Source organism: Marmota flaviventris, chromosome 12 (assembly GCF_047511675.1).
Source record: "Marmota flaviventris isolate mMarFla1 chromosome 12, mMarFla1.hap1, whole genome shotgun sequence".
NCBI lineage: Eukaryota > Metazoa > Chordata > Mammalia > Rodentia > Sciuridae > Marmota > Marmota flaviventris.
The window spans coordinates 105,317,807-105,338,380 of NC_092509.1; the positions used below are offsets into that span (position 1 = coordinate 105,317,807).

The following is a 20,574-nucleotide window of genomic DNA, read 5'->3' on the forward strand; positions in this document are numbered from 1 at the left end:
AGGGACTTCCAGAAAAAGGGAAGATCAAGTGGGAACCCTTGGCGCCTGGGAGGGGACAGTGCAGCCCAGGAGGCGCAATCTGGGCTGCGCCTGTGTCTGCACTTGTTCTTTTTTTCCTTTCCTCTCCCCCATGGAGGGGTGGGGGAGGGATCCCCAAGAGGGAGGTTGTCCCAGGGACACTCAGCCACATCCTCAGAGCTTGGGAGACAGTGGAACGGAGGCCCCTCTCACTGGCCTGTTTCTTGGGGGAATTTTGAATTGTGTAGAAGGCGGTTAACAGTCACCAGCTCCAGCTACTCAAGTCTCTCCCCATTAGCCCTCCCACCCCTGCCCAGGTCAGAGCCCTGCGGAGATCCTGACAGCACCAACAGAGCAGCTCAGAGTCCCTCTGTTTCCCTCCCCTGGCCCCTGCAGTCCTGGGGCCTCTCCAGGGGAGGTCAGTCTGTGGCCTGTTCAGTGACCCTGGGGAGCCTGAGGAAAGCCCTGCAGCTCCCAGCACCCACCCAGGGACAGGGACATAGGAAACACCCTGGCAGAATGCAGGATGATTGTTAGGGTGAGTGGATTTACCCCTGGTTGAAACATCTGTGCACTAATTACCTTCCTCGCCCAGCTCTTTACCCCTTTCTCCCTTCCTTCCTCTGGTACTGAATTTCTCCTGGAAGCTTTCTCAGTACAAATTTCCAACAATCATGTTGCCCTTTGGCCTTGGAGGGAACTTGCTTTTGAGTCAGGTTCCCAAGAGAGGTGCAGCTGAGGGTGCAGGGCTCCCTGCAGGCAGAGCCAGGCCTGCTTGGCCTGCACCCTTGGTACACTTTCTCCCTATCTTTTTATGAAACTGATCGGTGCCACAATTATGCGAACAACATTACAGTAAACAAAGTCTTAAAACATTTTAAAGACCTAGACTTTATGCTTTGGAATTAAAAGTCGTGCATCTTTCAACAGAAATGCAATACAAGGGAGAATTAACTTTGAGGGGTAGCACTTCTGACATCACTGTAATTTTTAGCATTGTAAATATTACCAGGAAACTTCTGGATGCCTTGGTGATTTCCTCCTGACTGGATTTGGACAGTCTCCTGTTGCTCACAGGATGTGAGCCCTGCTATAAAGGGCCCAGCAGAGGCGAAGCTCAACAGGGCTTGGCTTGGCTGATTTCACATCACAAGTGCCAGAGGATCAGGAGACAGAAGCATCCCAACACACCTGAGCAGTGTGAGCCGAGGAGCACCGCGCAGAACTGTAAGTGCAGACTCCTTTGCAAGAGCAGCCTTGGGCCATGAAACAGATTCATCAGAATGAACTGATGTGTAAACAGCCTCTGGTAAGAGATCTGTGCAAGCTTTAATTGTAGTGTGGTTAAAGCCTGTCTTTTCTCTTTCACCTAAATGAGGACGATCTTAAAATTTATTCATTCATTCCAGTAGCATCTCTCAAATAAGCTGTGACACTGGAATCCTTTATCTCAAATCTTATGCTGGTGCCTAAACACCAGGCTCGAATGACTAGAGTAATTGGCTGCCTAACATTTCCTTCTGTAATTAATTTTTCTCCCCAGGAAAGTACTTCAAGTCCAATCCATCGGTGAGAAGAAGTCCTGAGGCCATGATTGCTTCACAGATTCTCTCCACTCTCACTTTTGGTAAGTCAGATTCTCTCCACTCTCACTTTTGGTACCACTGGACCAGGGTTTCTCATCGCCTCCCTACTGACATTGTAGACCAGGATATTCTTCCTCGTGTGGGGCTGTCCTGTGCAGAGGGTGTGTAGCAGCATCCCTGGCCTCTTCCTGCCTGGCACTAGGGAAATTCACTTCTTAGTGTCATATTTCCATATGTGTAAAACGTTGATCAAAAATGGCCTACGTAGGCACTGTGACAATTCAATGGAACAGTAGTTTAGGTACATGTGGGGACATCTTGACAAACTTGAAGAAGGCAACAATCTGACTGCACTGTGTGATTTTATATTCCAAATGTAAAATTCCAAAATATGTTATTTTCAGTTGAGAAGTGCCTCTCACAGCACCTGGTGGCTCATACTAAGGGCTCAATACTGCAGAGTCACCAGCAGAATAACAAATTTGTTACGAAGGTGGGGACAACAAAGCCCTGGGGGTGGTTGGCCACGGAAATGATGCACAGGAAACTCTTCTTACTTTTGAAAAGGTGAAAAATTTTTGTCACCCCAAATCCAGAGACTGGCATAAATAAGACAGTAAACACCCAGAGAGCTAGAGTTAAGCCCAGCAGGACTAAACGCTGCCTTTCTCTCTTGTTCCACCCCTAGTGCTCCTCATTAAAGACAGCGCGGGCTGGACTTACAATGTGTCCAGGGTAAACATGACTTATGATGAGGCCAGTGCTTACTGTCAGCAAAGGTACACACACCTGGTCGCAATTCAAAACAAAGAGGAGATCGAGTACCTGAACGCCACTTTGAGCTATTCTCCAAGTTATTACTGGATTGGCATCAGAAAAGTCAACGGTGTGTGGATCTGGGTGGGGACCCAGAAGCCCCTGACTGAAGAAGCCAAGAACTGGGCTCCAGGAGAACCCAATAATAAGCAGAAAAATGAGGACTGCGTGGAGATCTACATCAAGAGACCAGAAGGTTCCGGCATGTGGAATGACGAGAGTTGCAGTAAAAAGAAGCTCGCGCTGTGCTACACAGGTAGGGAGCCACAGGCAGCCACATCCTGACGACTCACAGTGGCAGCCACTGGTCTCCACTGTGGCCTCTTTGCTCTGAAACATGTGATTTGAAAACCAGGTGTTCCTGCCAAGGCCCCCCTTTACTCCTTTGCACAGATGTAGGCAAGAACGTGTGCACATGTGTAGTGTGAGCACACGTGGGGAGGCCACACCCCTACAGAATGCCACATAGACACACTGTGGCAGCTCAGGTGCTGGTTTGCTTGTGTCAGGGGAAGTGTCGTGTGCGTGGCGTGTGCTGAGGGAGTCTCTGTGCATGGTGTAGTTGCAGCCCCTCCTGACACCTCCAACATTAACATCAAGTATGGGAGACGAACCTGGAGCTCAGGTTTGGCATTTTGTGAGGCACATTAAAATCTCGGGCACCTCATAACTTAGGTGACGTCATTACATGCGGCTGATCCTAAATTGTGAGGAATTTCCCACAAGCACCACAGACCTGTCCTCACGGCTGTGTTTCCTGCAGCTGCCTGCACCCAAGCCTCCTGCAGCGGCCACGGGGAGTGTATAGAGACCATCAACAACTACACCTGCAGGTGCCACCCCGGCTTCAGTGGACTCGAGTGTGAGCACGGTAAGTGTGTCGTCACCTTCTCTTCACTTGAGACAAGGCACCATCCCCTGCCCCAGGTGGGCTGGAGTCGGGCCTGCAAGTCCTCCTTTCCCTGGGCCCAGTCATAGCCCGTCTTCCCATCCCCCCAGCCCCCGTCCGAGGTGATAGCTGGCAGAACTGACTTGGGTCCCTTTTCCAGCTGTGACCTGTAAAGCGCAGAAAGACCCTGAGCACGGGAGGCTGGTTTGCACTTCACCCTTTGGGACCTTCAGCTACAATTCCTCCTGCTCCGTCAGCTGTGACAGTGGCTACCTGCCAAGCAGCGTGGAGACCACCCGGTGTACGTCCTCTGGGGAATGGAGTGCTCCTCTTCCCACCTGCAGAGGTAAATCTCCCCCAGAATGCACAGGGCGTCCCCAGCTCACCCTTCACTAACCCAGGTTCCCTTCCTACTCCTTGCAAACCCCAGGGAGTCCCCCTGCCCCACCCCCTGCTATCTTTAGTAAATCTTATTTACTTGGTTTAAGGGAGGTTTATAGTGGGAAGTGGGAAGTTCTGAGGTTCTGGTGACTTACAAAGGAGACTATCACGGAAATGCAGAACCGCCCTGCAGAATCCTAATGACCTCCCTTCTCTTCTCCCTTCCCTGTCTGTCTCACCCTGCCCTGGGACTAGCTTAAGACAAGGACCACCAGCAGGCTCAGCATCTCCTTTTTCTGTCTCAATCTTATTTTTCTGGAGAAGAGACAAAAAAATTCCGTCCTTCTGATCCCACTCAATTTGTATGTCAGCGTTGTTATCATCACAACTAGTCAAAAATCCTGACCAGTAATCTTTTTTTAATTCATTTTTGCCTTTTTATAAATGGAGACCATTTTGCACAAAGTGAAAATAGATAGGAAAAGATGGAAACATTGATTAAAAACAGACAACAGCTTCATTGTGGGTGATTATGTTCCCAAGCATTGACTTTGGGATCTGCCCTTCGAATGTGGCTTCCTCACTGTTATGAATTCCAAGTTAATAGGAAGTAAAAATAGGCTTCTGTGAAATTCATGGAGCTCTTTCATCTCCCCAGTGGTGGAGTGTGCTGCTTTGACAAATCCAGCCAATGGAACCATGGATTGTGGCCTGGGCCCTGGACGCTCCCCCTGGAACACCACATGTACATTTGGCTGTAAGGAAGGATTCGAACGAGTGGGAGCTCAGAACCTCAAGTGTACCTCCTCTGGGAACTGGGATGACGAGAAGCCGCTGTGTAAAGGTAGAGTGTCCACGTTGGACGAAGTAAGCATTCTCTTTCTCAACCTACACTTGAAGTGGGCAAGCCAGCCTTGCTGATATAAATGGAAACATGTGTTTCAGCTGTGACATGCGAAGCCATCCACCGGCCTCAGCATGGCTCTGTGCACTGTAGCTACTCCACTGCTGGAGAGCTCACCTTCAAGTCCTCCTGCAAATTCAGCTGCAAAGGGGGCTTCAGGCTGCTGGGACCAGCCCAGGTTGAATGCACAGCACAAGGGCAGTGGACACAGCAAACACCAGTGTGTACAGGTGAGCCAGGGATTCTCTCCTTTCACTTTCCTTTCTAAAAGATCTTCAAGCTTGCGCAGGGGAAATGAAAGCACATGTCCATTTTAACCACAGATGTCAGATTTGATGAGTGACATTCATACCTGAGACGCATGTGAAAGAACCAGGGAAAGTCTGTATACAGTAGCATGAGCAAATGCTTTGCTGGTTTTTAAAAATGCTATGTTAATATACTTTGTAGACAGAGGCATGGAATAGGCAGAATTCTTAGTCTAAAGAAAATCACATTAGAAAATTTAGACAGCAGAATAAGAACATGACCTGAAGCTGAAACTCTTCTCATTCCTCCTTTCTTCTGCAACTGCTAGTATCTAGCAGTGATGGGGAAGCCCCCTGTGTGGGTCAGGTGGGAGATGGCTTTGCGCACACATGAGCACTGAAACTTAACTCCAGGATATTGGAGACCTGCAGGTTTCTTATCAGGCACCAGCTTCCTCATAGCAAATACAGCATGGAATGGTTTCCAGGGGCAAAGAGCTGCAACCCCAAAGCCAGCTACAAGCTGGCACATATTCCTGGTGCCTTCTTCTCTTCCTTTCTTTTTGGCCATCTGCACGCATCCAGGATCTGTAACTGCCCTCTGGACGCATAAAATCTTTCCTTTGACTTATCTTTTTTTGCATGTCAGAAGAACAGTGCTCAATTCCCGGTTAACGGCTGCTGTTTAGTAGATGCCATTATAGGTGAGGGCCTGGAACTCAAAGGAAACAGCCGTCTTCCCAGTTGGTCAGGGAATAACGAGGAGTCTCTACTTTTGGGGTGTTGCTTAGTCCTAAATGAACTGGGATTCAAATACCAAATGGCCTGCAGTCTCTCAGTGGTATTTTCTGACCACCGTTTTGAGCGTCAGCTCTGCAGGGTGGAGCTTTATCCAGCCCAGAGTGAGGCCAGGTGGTTCGTCTTCCTGGTGCTTCTGGAGACTCCAACATAGATCCAGCTGTGGGTTCTCCTGGGAGCCAGGATTTTCTTTGCAGAGGAATCCAAGGGCTCCAGTGTGGCCTCGCAGGGGACTGGGACAGTGAGAGCCCAGATATGAAGAAACATCTTTGTTTCTACTTGGCTTTAAGACAGAAGCTATTGGGGAGCCCGGGGGGGGGCAGGGCTGCCTGGAGACCCCTGCAGCCACGCAGCACACAGGGCTCCACAGGGCTCACTCTTGCCTTCCAGCTGTGCAGTGCGATGCTCTCCCTGTGCCCCTGAATGGCTCCGTGAAGTGCTCTCCTTCCCCTACTGGAGAGTTCACCTACAGGTCCTCTTGCACCTTCCACTGTGACGATGGCTTTGACTTACATGGATCAGCTCAACTGGAGTGCACATCTCAGGGGCAGTGGACACACGAGGTCCCCTCCTGCCAAGGTAGGGTGAGTTCAGACTTGAGGGTGCAGGTCACGTGCCTCATAAGATTGTGAGCCTCAGTGGTCTCAGGGGGCTTGATTCTAATTTCCCACATGCTGAGTTCTATGTAGTGTTTATAAGTTAGGCTTGTCGGTGACTTGGGCCACTTTACAAGTTTGCAGCAGATGTTTCCTAACCCCCCCCCCCCATGTGCCTGTCATTTGCAGTGGTACAGTGTTCAAGCCTGGCAGCTCCAGGAAAGGTCAACATGAGCTGCAGTGGGGAGCCTGTGTCTGGCACTGTGTGTGAGTTTGCGTGTCCTGAGGGCTGGATGCTCAATGGCTCTGCAGCTCTGACATGTGGTGCCACAGGACACTGGTCTGGGACGCTGCCTACCTGTGAAGGTAATGCATTGGTTGATGCTGGTTGTCTGGGTGACCAGAGAGAAGCAAGGGAGCTGTCTTACTAGAGCAATTCAAGAAGCACTGGGCCCATATCAGAGTGGTTAAGCATCTGCACATATTTAAGCTTATGGAGATAGGAAGAAAACGGTAGATGTGGCATGTGGACGGAATGGGCAGAATTCTAACAGTGGCAAAGAAGACCTGGAGGGGAAAGGAAGAGGGTGAAACAGAAAGTGTGTGTGGGGGGCGGGGGGGCGGGGGGTGGCTGAGCAAGTACAGCACAGTGTCCAGCAGGGCAGGGTGAGGGGTGTGAAAGAGCTGGCAGGGTAGAGTTCTGCCTGGCAGAGCTGGGGCAGCCAAGGGGAGCTGGACAGGTCTAAAGGGCCGGTTAGCCACCTCTGCCTCATGACTTGAACCAGATGGGGCTTCTGCTCCTGGGAACGAGGTGATAGAAAAGGAGAAGTGGACGGACAGAAAGACTTTCAAGCCAGCTCCTCATGCCCATCCTCCCCTCTGTTGCCGCAGCTCCCCCGGAGTCCAGCACTCCCTTGGCAGCTGGACTTTCTGCTGCAGGAACCTCCCTCGTGGCACTGACGTCAGTCCTCCTCTGGCTTCTGAAATACTTTCGGAAGAAAGGTGAGGGAGCTTATGAATGTGCTCCAAATATGTTTTCTCATTGATGAGTTATGGTTTCTCTTATAAATTTAGACAGTTACTAGAATCCAGTAATTGCACAAACACTAATATACTGCTTTATAATTAAGCAAAAGTCTTAGGAAGAGTTCATAAAGCAACATGAAATTTGAAGTATTTTAGGAAATATAAATGTTAGCTGTGTTAACCTTGCTCAACTCCAGGAGGTGCTACTTGCTTTGAATTCTGTGTTGTCTCTGGAGTTGTGCAATGGGACTGACATGATTTGTGCTCCTGGGAAGTTGGATAAATGTTTCCTTAAAAAACTATTTGGAATACAGTCTTATTTTGGAATATTGCCTAAGGAATATGTGAACACATCTATTCATACTCATGGTTTGTTTGGCTTAAAGAGTATCGAAAAACACGTTATTTATTTATTTTTTAAATCCCGGTTATTGAACCCAGGGGATCTTAACCATATGATCTTAATCACATCCCCAGCCCTTTGTATGTTTTATTCTAAGACAGGGCCTTGCTAAATTGCTGAGGCTGGCTTTGAACTTGCAATCCTCCTGCCTCAGCCTCCTGAGTTGCTGCGACCGCAGCCATGTACCATCTCACTCGCAGGAAAATGTTAAAACTACTTCAGACACTTAAGAAATAAGAAAGTCTATGTAAAAAACAATTCCTGACTTGGGCTTGCCCTTTTATTGTTGTGCACTTTGCATTTGCCTTAGTCACCAGGTTATATTGTGTCTGGATTGGCAATGTCCTTAAAGGCCATTTGGTCTAAAGGAATGGTTTTCTTTCTTTTGCAGCAAGGAAATTTGTCCCTGCCAGGTAAGCTGCATTCTTGTACAAAGCATTCTGTGAACCTTCTGAACAGTTTCCTCTCTTCATGTGGAAACAGTGGCTTATTACTGTTCTCACCTGTCCCACAGCAGCTGCCAAAGCCTTGAATCCCATGGAAACCGCCAGGTGCCTCTGGACTCCATCTAAGCTCGAAGGAGTCTGGTAAGACTTGCAAGTGGCGTGTCATGAGGGAGCATCTCCCTAGGCGTTTGGCTCATCCTTGGGCCCCTTCCAGCCTGCATTGTCCTCAGGACCTCTCCATCTCCATGGCACTTACTGGAAAGGTGTTTTGTTTCTTTGCAGGAGAGGGAAGAAACAGAAATCTGGCTTTCTTGAGCCATTTCCTTTATGAAAGATAATAATGATGGTGACAACTGACCCTTATGTGGCACTTACTGTGCCCTAGGAACTGTTCTAAGCTAGGAACTCCATGAGATAGGATGATTATTCTATTTCTCCTGACTTAGATGGAGCAGAGGAGGCAGAGAGAAGCGAAGTGACTTGCCTGAAGTCTCAAAGCTCCTAAGTGGTGTAGCAGGATTCAAGCACAGGCAGTCTGGTTCTAGAATCTGTGTTCTTATATCTGCTCTGCTTTGTGAGGATTTGGAAGGGTCAAGTAAAGTCCCTTGAAATACTTAAAAAAATATTATATGATTTTTGTGCAACTTTAGGTTTATGGAAAAATTGAAAAATCTTAGAGTTACCAGCATCTTGAACTAGCATGATTCATTTGATGCAACTGATGGATCAGTATAGATGCATTACTATTAGTTAAAGTCCCCAGGTTACTTTAGTGTTCACTGTGTTGTGCTTTCTGCAGGGTTTAACAGATATGTAATCACCTGTAGCCACCATTACTGTGCCGTAAAGAATAGTTTCCCTGTTCTAACTGAACAGCACTTGATGTTGCTATTTGGGTGGCCCCAGGCAGAATGCACAGTAGCCTGTGCTGGGATGTGCATTTTGTTGTCACTTACAGTATGCATTATGCTGAAGTTTTCTGGTGACATGCACGTTTGCTTGCGCTTGCAGGAACACTGGTGCATCCCGGGAACTAGACTGAACCACTGAAGACAGCAGAGGTGTCCTGCCCCCTGGCCTTCCTGGCCCATTGTCCTATGCCTTGACAGCTGGGACCATGACTTCAGTGGATTAAGTTCAGAGCCAAGTGCAGTCTTCCACCAAAAAGACTCAATCTTCTCGTTCCTATTCTCAGGACGAAGAAATTGCTGGCTAGGCTATTAGAGGAGAGGGTCTTCTTCAAAACAAGCTGAAGAAATCAAGAGTCTGGACTCTCAGAATTCCTTTCCTAACTCTCGGTTGGATGCTCTGAATCTCAGTGGAGAAACAATGTTTTCTGGCTCTGTTTCTCTTGTCCCTCACTGTGTTGCAACTGCTAGTTACAGTATTGCATTTAGAGGAGTACATAATAATTATCAACAGTTTACAGGAAACCAATTGTCCAGTGATATTTGGCTTCCAACTTGGGGGTGGGGGATACACGACAAGATTTTTAATGCCCAGAGACAACTGCACAGGAGGCTGTTGGTGGTGCGAGGTGCAAATCCTACTTAGTACTCAGTGCCAGGATCACCAAGCATGGTCCTGATCATGTCCCTGTGGGACTCAGGGCTTTTAAAGTGTTCTTAGAGGTAGTATTCTTCCTATTTGCCTTGAATATAGTATGCTCCTCCTCAATTCTTAATTTAGAACAAGGTTTACAAGGGACTTTTGACATTGGTAGGTGTTGTCGACTATGATAGGGTAAATATTCCTGATCTAGGTTGCCACCTCCTTGTTTATTAACAAATTTAAATTTGCATTTGCTGTAGATTTATGTAAACAAACATGCAAACCAGTATGATGTTCTGAGGTTTTACTGCAATTGTGTGGGACATGATGCTCTCAGGAGAGTGAAAACTGAACACAGGGTTGGATTCTTGTTACCAGAGTTTTACACAAATTATTGCTTTCCATGATGAAACTTCCATGAGGCCAAATTTTCTGATTTGATAAAAGCATCATAAATGTATGAATTGTCAAGATCATTGTAAAGTCATGTGTAGCTAATAAAAAAAGCATCAACACAAACAAATGAAGGTACAATTTTGTGACTTTCTTTGTAAAAATAAATGTAGACATATTGATGTGCTTTGCCCTCCTACAAAGGGGTTTGCCAAATGTCTGATGTAAATACAATTCTTTTGTATTATGTAAGATGTTAAATTCATAGGAATTCACCATGTAAAGTACCAAGTGGATTTTCAGAGTGAAAAGTCTAATGATTATTTTTAGTCGTTTTATTCTGTATATTAGTATTCCTGGAAGAGAGTGTTAGGTTTCTAAGGAGAGTTTAAAATTCCTAAGGAACTTCCAGGTATCACCGACAATGAGACATTCCTGGTCAGTAAGTGCCAAAGCTGCCCACATCAAAGCTTTCCCACATTTCTTTTAACTTAGCATGTTGAAGAGGAACATTTCAAGTAAGTGCTGCCTGAATGTTGGCAGGGCAGAGCCAGCAGTAAACAGGGAGGTGTGATAAAGATGAGAAAGCAGTGGTTCTTAAGGGGCAGAAGGACTCAGGGAAGGAGGGACTATTGTGATCAGATTACATATGGAAAGAGTTATTATTTTCTCTGAAATTGCTCAAATGTTGTAAATATTTACATATTCTGCGTTAGAAATAACTGCATGAAATACAAATGTGGTGTGTTTGGGCTTCAAATAGTATTTTAAATTATGACTTAGAGTATTTTACAGTTTTAATGTGTGTATTTATTTAAGGTTTTGCCAGGTTTATTATATTTGACATAGCAGTTAAAGTCTGACAATAAATGTGTGCATATTTATCTCTGTATAGGCTCTTTCTTAAAACTTTAATTGCAGCTGGGTGCAGAGGTGCATGCCTATAATCCTAGAGGCTCAAGAAGCCAAGGCAGGAGGAGGAGGAAGAGGATCACAAGTTCAAAGCCAGCCTCAACAATGTAGCAAGATCCTATCTCAAAATACAAATAAATACATAAAAGGGCTGGGTGTGTGGCTCAGTGGCTGAGTGCCTCCGGGATCAATCCCTGGTATCAAAAAAGAAAAAAAAATGCATTGAAATAAAATGTACAAATGAAATATGCCTTTTTAAATTTTGCAAGATCAAGCAACCAGCAGCACCATGTAACTCCAGAATATTCTATCACCCCCCAAAGAAACCTGTCCCCATTAGCAGTTTCTCCCCATTCTTCTCTTCCTCCTGTCCCTGGCAACTACTAACCTAGTTTTGCACCTATGGCTTTGCCTATTCTGGGAATTTCACACTAGCAGACTCACAGGTGACTGTGTGTGTCTGGCTTCTTCTACCTGGTGATGTCCCCAGCCCCCCCTGCTGTGGCACGCATCGGGCACCTCCTCTGTGTCCTCGTGGAGTCACGTTCCATTGCAAGCACATGGCACACTTTGCTTCTCCACTTGTCAACCCATGTGCCTTGGGTGGTCTTCTCTTTCTGGCTCTGTGACTAATATAGTTGTGAATGTGCAGGAGCATGTGTTTAGGTAGGCTTCATTTTATCCATTTTTGGGGCATATTCCTAGAAATGGAATTGGGTCACATGGTAACTATGTTTCATTTTTGAGGAAACACCAAACCCTTTCCCAAAGGGCCTGCATCATTTCACAGTCCCTCCAGTGATGTACAGGAGTTACAATTTCTCCACACTCTGAATAGCACTTGCTATTGTCTATCTCTTTGATTGTCACCATCCTAGTGTGTGAGGTGGTTTACACAGAGGCCCTTGCTTCAGAACTTTATGGTATATGAAAAAAAAATCATATCCTAAAAAATTCATTATGGCCAGAGAAATAAAGCCCCTTTTCTGAAGTCTTTGCTTGCTGCCAGTCTCAATTCTACATTGCTTATGCTAATCAGTTAATGCTCATTTAGACTCCAGACTTCATTATCTTTTAAGATTAGACCAAGAGTATTTTCTTTATTCCACCCCAAATATATATGTTCTCTCATCTGGAGCAGTGTTACTCCACAGGCCTGCTGTATACTGAGTTGAAAAACACCTGAAGGATCCACTGTTATCAAAGAACCAGAATATCTGAAATATCCAAGAATATAAGGGTTTGATTCCTGACCTGGTCCCTCTGGCTAAAACACTTATGGCTGACTATAAGAGTATCATAGGAAAGAACTGTTTTCCCTTGAATTTTATATTTCATGTTAGCTTAGAAGTATTATTTAAGAGAAAAATAAAAATATGTTCTACTAATTAGGGTGCTGAGAAAACTGGAAATCCATATGCTGCATAATGAAATTAAACCCCTATCCCTCTCTCACCCTGCAAGAAACTCAAAGTGGATCAAGGACTTAGGTACTAGAACAGAGACCCTGCACCTAATAGAAGAAAAAAATAGGCCCAAATCTCCACCATGTTGGCTTAGGAACTGACTTCCTTAACAAGATTCCTAAAATGCAAGAAGTAAAATCAAGAAGCAATAAATAATATGGAATCAAACTAAAAATCTTCTTCACAACAAAAGAAACAATCATGAACATGAAGAGAGAGCCTATAGAGTGGGAGAAAATCTTTACCACCTGCACCTCAGATAGGGCATTAATCTCCAGGATATCTAAAGAACTCAAAAAACTTAACACCCAAAACCCAAATAATCCAATCAATAAGTGAGGTAAGGACAGATATTTTACAGAAGAAGAAATACAATTGGTCAACAAATATATAAACAAATGTTCAACACCTGTAACAATTAGGAAATGCAAATTAAAACTACACGGAAATTTTTTCTCACTCTAGTCAGAATGGCAATTATTAAGAATACAAGTGAAAATAAATGTTGGTGAGGATGTGGGGAAAAAGGTACACTTATACATTGCAGGTGGAACTGCAAATGGGTGCAACCAATTTGGAAAGCAGTATGGAGATTCCTTAGAAACTTGGAATGAAACTACCATTTGACCTAGTTCTCCCACTCCTCAGTTTCTACCTAAATGTGACGCAGTCACATCAATGTTTATAGCAGCTTAATTCACAATAGCTAAACTATGGAACCAACCTAGGTGCCCTTCAACAGATGAATGGATAAAGAAAATGTGACATATATATATATATATATATATATATATATATATATATATATATATATATATATATATATATAATGGAATATTACTCAGACTTAAAGAAGAATGAAATTATGGTATTTGCCAGTAAATGGATGGAGCTGGAGAATATTATGCTAAGCAAAATAAACCAACCCCAAACAATCAAAGGCCGAATGTTTTCTCCCCTATGTGGATGCTAATTCACAATAAAGGGAGGGGGCTAGTGAAGAATAGAGGTACTTTGAATTAGACAGAGGGGAGTGAAGGGAGGAAAGGGGGCATGAGGGTAGGAAGGATGGTAGAATGAATTGGACATCATCACCCTAGGTGCATATATATCTACACAACTGGTATAATTCTACATCATGTACAACCAGGAGAATGAGAAGTTATACTCCACTTATGATGCATCAAAATGCATTCTCCTGTCATGTATAACTAGTTAAAACAACAACAACAAAAAGAATGTAAAAGAACAAGTATAAAAAAGTTCATTGAGAGCCAAGAGAATACAGATAAACAGTTTAAATGAAATTAGGAAGACAATGCAGGACACAGATAAGAAATTCAGCAGAGATTTTGAAAAGAACTAAGCAGAAATCCTAGAAATGAAGAGCTTAATAAATCAAATATAAAATACAGTTAAAAGCCTGAAAACAGACTAGTTTTAGCAGAAGAAATAATATCTGAACTTGAAGAACAATTTGTCCTAATATCCCAGATTTAAAAAAATAATGGTGAGATCATTCAAACTCTTTGGGACACCATTCAATGACAGGCATCTGCATTTCTGGAATACCTAAAGCAAGGAGAAAAAAGTGAGGCTTGTGTAAAACCTGTTCAATGAAATACTAGCAGAAAATCTTTTGATCTTGGTGAAGACATGGATGTCCAAGTACTGGAGGCTTACAGGACCCCAAACAGATGTGGCCAGAATACATCTTGACCACAACATCCCAAAGCTCTTAAAAATAGAAGACAACAAAAGTTTTATAAAATCAGCAAGAGAAAAGTGCCAAAAAGAGTATCACCAATGAGATTAAAGCAGATTTCTCAGTATAAACCCTACAAGTGAGTGAGAAATGGAATGGCATGTGAGAAATCTTGAAAGAAAATAACCGCCAATCAAGGTTAGAATGTCCAGAAGGCTATGCTTCAGAAAGTGAGGGAAATAAGTCTTGCGACAAGAAAAAAGGGAGGGAATGCAGGAACCCAGACCAGCTGTATGGAAGAAGTGAAAGAAAGATAGATACTATTGTGAAAGCATGTGACAGTGTAAGTCCCACAAGAAGAGGAGACAAAAAGGAGAAATAGAAAATAGCATTATTAATAGAGTGTACCATCAAATCACAAGAGGGAAGAGGAAAAAAAGATGTTTAAAGGACACAAATCCTTACGCATCAGTGACAGCCTTGAATGTAAGCGGACCAAGTTCTCCAGTTAGAAGATAGGGACTGGCTGAATTGATTGAAAATTAAAACCAAACAACACGTGGCCTACAAGAACCCACTTTACCCATAAAGACACACAGACTATAAGTGAAATGATGGAAGTGATATTCCAAGCACGTAGAAAACTAGTTACTTGAAGGCAAAAACTGTAAGAGGTAAGTAAGTCACTGTGCAATGACCATGGGATCAGTTCAACAAGATGTCATGGTTGTCCATCTACATGCACCTCATATCAGAACTCCCAGTTTTATAACAACAGTAACAGACGTGGGGAGAGATGTCCTCCAATAGAGCAATGCTGAGGTTCTTCATTGCACCAGTGGATAGATCATCCAGACAAAGAATCAGCAAAGAAACTCAGAGTTAAGCTGCACTCTAGACCAAATGGACCTAATGGCTTTCATTGAACATCATCTCCAGAAGATGCTTAATCCTGTTGGATCTCACTGAGCTTTTAAAACAAACATTCTTTATCATTCTTTTCATAAGTACTTTCAACTTTCTCTAGCATAGACCACGTAGCATAGACACATAAGTCTTGAACACCCCCAAATTGACATCACATCCTATATTTTTTTCTGATCACAATGGAACAAATCTACAAGTCAATAAGAAACTAAATTTTAGAAATTATACGAATGCATAGAGACTGGACAGTACTTTTGAACAGTGAGTTTTCAAGGAAGTTGGAAGGAAGTTAAAACATTTATCAAAATAAATGATATGGAAACACAAAACACCAAAATGCGTTCAATGCAGCAAAAGTGGGAGCGGCTTTCACAGCAAGGAGTCAGGGCATGCACAAGAGCTAAGGAAAGGCGTGCACAGGAAAGAGCGCATGCGCAAGGCAGGAAGGAGGCCATGTACCCCAGGAAGCATCTCACAGGCTTAGAAAAGCAAGGACAGACCAAACTCGAAATTCATATATCAGCACAGAAATAAACAAAATAGAGACTAAAAAGAATACAAAACATCAGTGAACCAAATGGTAGGGTTTTTCTTTTTTCTTTTTCTTTTCTTTTTTAAATAAATGACAGCAGAATGCATTACAATTCATATTACACATATAGAGCACAATTTTTCATACCTCTGGTTGTATAAAAGTATGTTCACACCAATTTGTGCCTTCATACATGTACTTTGGATAATGATGATCATCACATTCCACCATCATTGCTACCCCCTGCCCCCTCCCTTCCCCTCCCACCCCTCTGCCCTAAGGAGAGTTCTTCTACTCCTCCCTTGCTCCCCCTCCCTACCCCATTACGAGTCACCTTATATCAGAGAAAACATTTGGCATTAAATGGTAGGTTTTTTTAAAATAAAAAATACTCAACAAACCTTTAGCTAGACTATCCAAGAAAAAGAAAAAAGACACAAATAAATGAAATTAGATTTTTAAAAGGGAGACATGACAACAACATGAAATTAAACTTCTTTCTCTCACCATGAACAATATTCAACTCAAAGTGGATCAAGGACCTAGGAATTAAACCAGAAACCTTGCTCCTAATGGAAGAAAAAGTAGGCCCAAATCTCCATCATGTCGGATTAGACCCCAACTTTCTTAATAAAACTCCTGTAGTACAAGCATTAAAACCAAGAATCAATAAATGAGTTGGATTCAAACTAAAAAACTTCTTCTCATCAAAAGAAACAATCAGTGAGGTGAATAGAGAGCCTACAGAATGGGAGCAAATCTTTACCACAAACACATCAGATATAGCACTAATCTCTAGGATATATAAAGCACTCAAAAACCTTAACGCCAAAAAACAAACAAATAATAACAACAACAAAAACAAACAAATAAACCAATCAATAAATGAGCCAAGGAACTGAACAGACACTTCTCAGAAGAGGATATACAATCCATCAACAAATATATGAAAAAATGTTCAACATCTCTAGCAATTAGAGAAATACAAATCAAAATTACTCTAAGATTTCATCTCACTCCAGTCAGAATGACAGCTATCAAGAATACAAACAACAGTAAGTGTTGGCGAGGATGTGGGGGGAAAAGGCACACTCGTACACTGCTGGTGGGACTGCAAATTGGTGCAGACAATCTGGAAAACAGTGTGGAGATTCCTTGGAAAACTGGGAATGGAATCACCATTTCACCCAGCTGTCCCACTCTTCAGTTTATACCCAAAGGACTTAAAAATCAGCATGCTACAGGGACACAGCCACATCCATGTTTATAGCAGCACAATTCACAATAGCTAAATTGTGGAGCCAACACAAAGGCCCTTCAGTAGATGAATGCATAGGGAAACGGTATATATACATAGTGGAACATTACTCAGCATTAAAAGAGAATAAAATCATGGCACTTGCAGGTAAATGGATGAAGTTGGAGAATATACTTCTAAGTGAAATTAGCCAATTCCCCCCAAAAAACCAAACGCCCAATGTTTTCTTTGATATGAAGATGCTGACTCAAAATGGTGATGGGGATGGGGCGGGGAACTTGGGAGTAGTGGAGGAACTTTAGATAGGGCAAAGGGGAGGGAGGGGAAAGGAGAGGGCAAGGGGGTAGGAATGATGGTGGAACGAGTGAGACATCACCACCCTAAGTACATGTATAAGACATGAATGGTGTGAAAATACTTTGCATACAATCTATGACTTGAAAAATTGTGCTCTATATGTGTAATATGAAATAAATTGCATTGTGTCGTTATGCATAACGAATTAGAATAACTAATTAAATGAAAGGGAGATATGACAACTTATACCAAGAAAGGATCTTTAGGAATTATTTTGAAAAATTATATACTAATACATTGGGAAACCTAGAAGAAATGGACACATTTATGGACACTTATGACCTGCCAAAATTGGACCATGAGGTTATTAAAAAAATTAACAAACCAGTAACAAGTAATTAGATTGAATCTCTCAACAAAGAAGAACCCAAACCAGATGACTTCACTGCTGAATTTTACCAAACTTTACAAAAGAGCTTAGGTCAATTCTTCTCAGAAAGTTCCATAAAATTGAAAGGGAAGAAACCCCTTCAAACACATCCTATAAGTCTAGCTTTACCCTGTCACCCAAACCAGATGAAGACATAGCCAAAATAGAAAACTATAGACCAATCTTCCCGATGAACATAGATGTAGATTTCTCAAGAAAATAATCAAATTAAATTCCATGATACAGCAAAAGGTCATTTACCTTGGTCAGAAGAAATGAAATGAGCACAGCAAAGAGACCCCTCAGCCCATGAGTAGGGGAAAATGTGGTGTCTAATCACAATGAAGTGTTGTTTGGCCATAAAGAAGAATAGGTTCTTGTCATTTGCAGCAAAATGCATGGAACTGGAGGATATTGTGGAAAGTGAAATAAGCCAGATATGTGTTTCCCTCTCCTTTGGAGGCTAAAAAATTTGACCTGAAAGAAGAAAATGATTATCAGAGATTGAGAAGGGTGTGAAGGATGTGAACAAAGGGAGGTTAAATTTGATCAATGAACACTGTATGGCATGTACGGAAATATAACACTGAACCACATTAATGTGTACCATTAATATGTGTGATTAAAATATAAAAACTAAAAATGAGTCCCACTGTGAAGTAAAAAGGAGTGGGGGGTGAGTTAACAGCTGGGGGTCAATGGGGTAGGAATAAAGGCATCACAGTGAGATATTGAGCAACAAGCCAGCAGGAACAGGGGACAGAAGTGGTGGGAGGACATCTTGATCATGTGACTTTAGAGATGCTGAAGTCTCCTGAGGTGTCAAGGTGGAGGCTGTGCTCAGGGAGGAGTGGCTGACCTTGACTTAGAGAGTGAGGATCCTGCTGTGGGACAGGTGTCCAGTGCATGGTGCAGTCACAAATGGCTGTGGGAGGTGCTTCCAGGGACAGGAGGACCAGGAGCCAGGTGCCAAAGCCACCAGTGCATGAGGAGTTGGGGTCACCACCATGAGGACAGTGACAAGATGGCGCATCCTGGTGCGGTGAGCTTCAGAGATCCTGGGTTATTTGATTGCTGCTTCCTTTTCTTTCCAGTGTGGTGGGGAACAGAGATGTGTAAAAGGGCCCATCAGAAAGCAGGAGGCCCATCCTGCAGAGCGTGGAGAAAATGTCACTGTCCTGAGAGATCTGCAGGGGAGACATGACCCCAGGAGGCAGCGGTTGCTATGGAGGAGGGCAGAGGAGGTTTGGGAGAACTGCAGCATACGGGTGAGCTTGCCCACTGTGAAGCAGGAGTCCCAGGGGCAGCAGGGGAGCATCTGGGAAGGACCTCGAGGCTGTGTGGAGACAGGGGTGTGGTGAACCGTCCAGGAGGTGGCTTGGCCCCAGGGGCAGGGAGAGCAGCTCTGAGCCATGAGGAGGTGTTTGGATAGGGCTGTGGAGGGGAGGCATCTGTGGAGGGGTCCCACGGTGGCCTGGAGGGCAACCTGAGGGACTGCAGTGGGAGCTCCTTGCTGGGCGAGGAGCGAGCGAGCCGAGGCCCTCTGAGGGGCAGGCTGGGAAAGCCGGGGCGATGGTTCTTCTGTGGTCCCAGGATGCTGCTCTCAGTGGCCCCCAGAGGCTCTCCCCTCCACCCTCAGGTGGGCACTGGCCTTCCAGCAGTGGCTCCTCCCTCAGGGAGTGGTGGGTTGTCATGCCACCAGCCCCACCTGGTGGCACAGCCCAGTAAGCCCCTTCTCCTGCCGCCCTTCAAGTGGCTGCTGACAGGTGCCTGTGACTCTGCTGCCCCAGCTCCTCTCTTTAAGCTCAGTGCACACTTGGCTCCTTTTCCACCTTGAGCTGAAGTTCGTGTGGTGAAACGCAGCCCTGATGAGGGGGACAGCCCAGCACCTCCACAGCACTGTGCCACCAGCCCCTGTCCTAGTTCCAAAGCACTTCCATGAAAAGCCCTGTCACCTGCTCCCTCAGCACCGTGGGCCTGCAGGCCACCTCCTGCTCTGCGGCTCCTCCTGGTCTGGGTGTCCCCCAGAATGGACTCCTCCAGCGTGCGGCCTCCCTGCCGGGCTTCTCTCACTTAGCATGGTTTCAGCTCTGGTTCCTGATACACCAGTGCCAGGACTGCATTCCTGGAGAGGCAGAATAACATCCCATGGCGTCACGTACACGCTCTAACTCTACCCCACGTCTCTCACTGTGTTCTCAGGAAAAATGTGTTTGACAAACACAAGATCAATCCACATGATTCAAATGAACACATGAAAAATAACTTTGCTGAGATTCAAAAGCCACAGCTCTGGATGGACTCAGTGAGGGGCTAGGTTGATGTGGTCCAAGTAGCTAGAAGTCTAACTCGATATACAGAGAGAATTTAAAATGTACAGAAAAGTAAATCAACTGCATGTGTTTGACAATGTTCACTAAATAATCACCTCCCTCTCCAAGACGTCTTTCCCCTGCAAAATTTGGTTGGGATCTAGGTCGTTCTGCCTGACAAGACCTGAATTGAAGGAAATCTCTGGGAATTTATGCAACTCTGAGGCTTGAACCAACTTGTCTGGGTGCCAGAAGACACAAATTGGCTTTCGAGAAGTTTGCATTTGTGTATGGCTTTAAAAAAATAGAAATGTCTACCAAATAGAATAACAAACAAATAATAAAATCAAACAAAATACACTTTCTAGTTCAGAAGTGAAATAAGTTTTATACTTCATAAAATCCAACAAATAAAATGCATTTTATAGTTCAGAAATGTGTGGACCCCCAAACCTTCCCAGGGCAGAAAGCCTAAACCCCTGGACTTCAGGGATTCACTTCAGGGGGTGCCATTCACAAGCTTCTCCACTAGGAGGCGAGCAAGGAAAGGAGGAGAAGGAACTGGATTTTGTCAAGTGAGCCAGGTAGCTCTTATTGAAGTGTGACAGACACCTTATATTTGTTTGAAACAAACAAACAAATGAACAAATAAATTAATACATTTATTCATTTATTATATA

At 44.2% G+C, this 20,574-nt stretch overlaps 1 protein-coding gene across 1 annotated transcript; it reads left to right on the plus strand.

The window, feature by feature from the left end:
• Positions 1 to 1,608: 1,608 nt before the first annotated feature.
• On the plus strand, positions 1,609 to 8,237 carry Sele (selectin E). Its single transcript, XM_071619758.1, has 10 exons — positions 1,609 to 1,645; positions 2,293 to 2,676; positions 3,184 to 3,291; positions 4,349 to 4,534; positions 4,636 to 4,824; positions 6,031 to 6,219; positions 6,426 to 6,602; positions 7,128 to 7,238; positions 8,057 to 8,078; positions 8,180 to 8,237. Exons 1-10 carry the CDS (start codon positions 1,609 to 1,611, stop codon positions 8,235 to 8,237), a joined length of 1,461 nt encoding a protein of 486 aa, XP_071475859.1.
• The last annotated feature ends 12,337 nt before the right edge of the window (positions 8,238 to 20,574 follow it).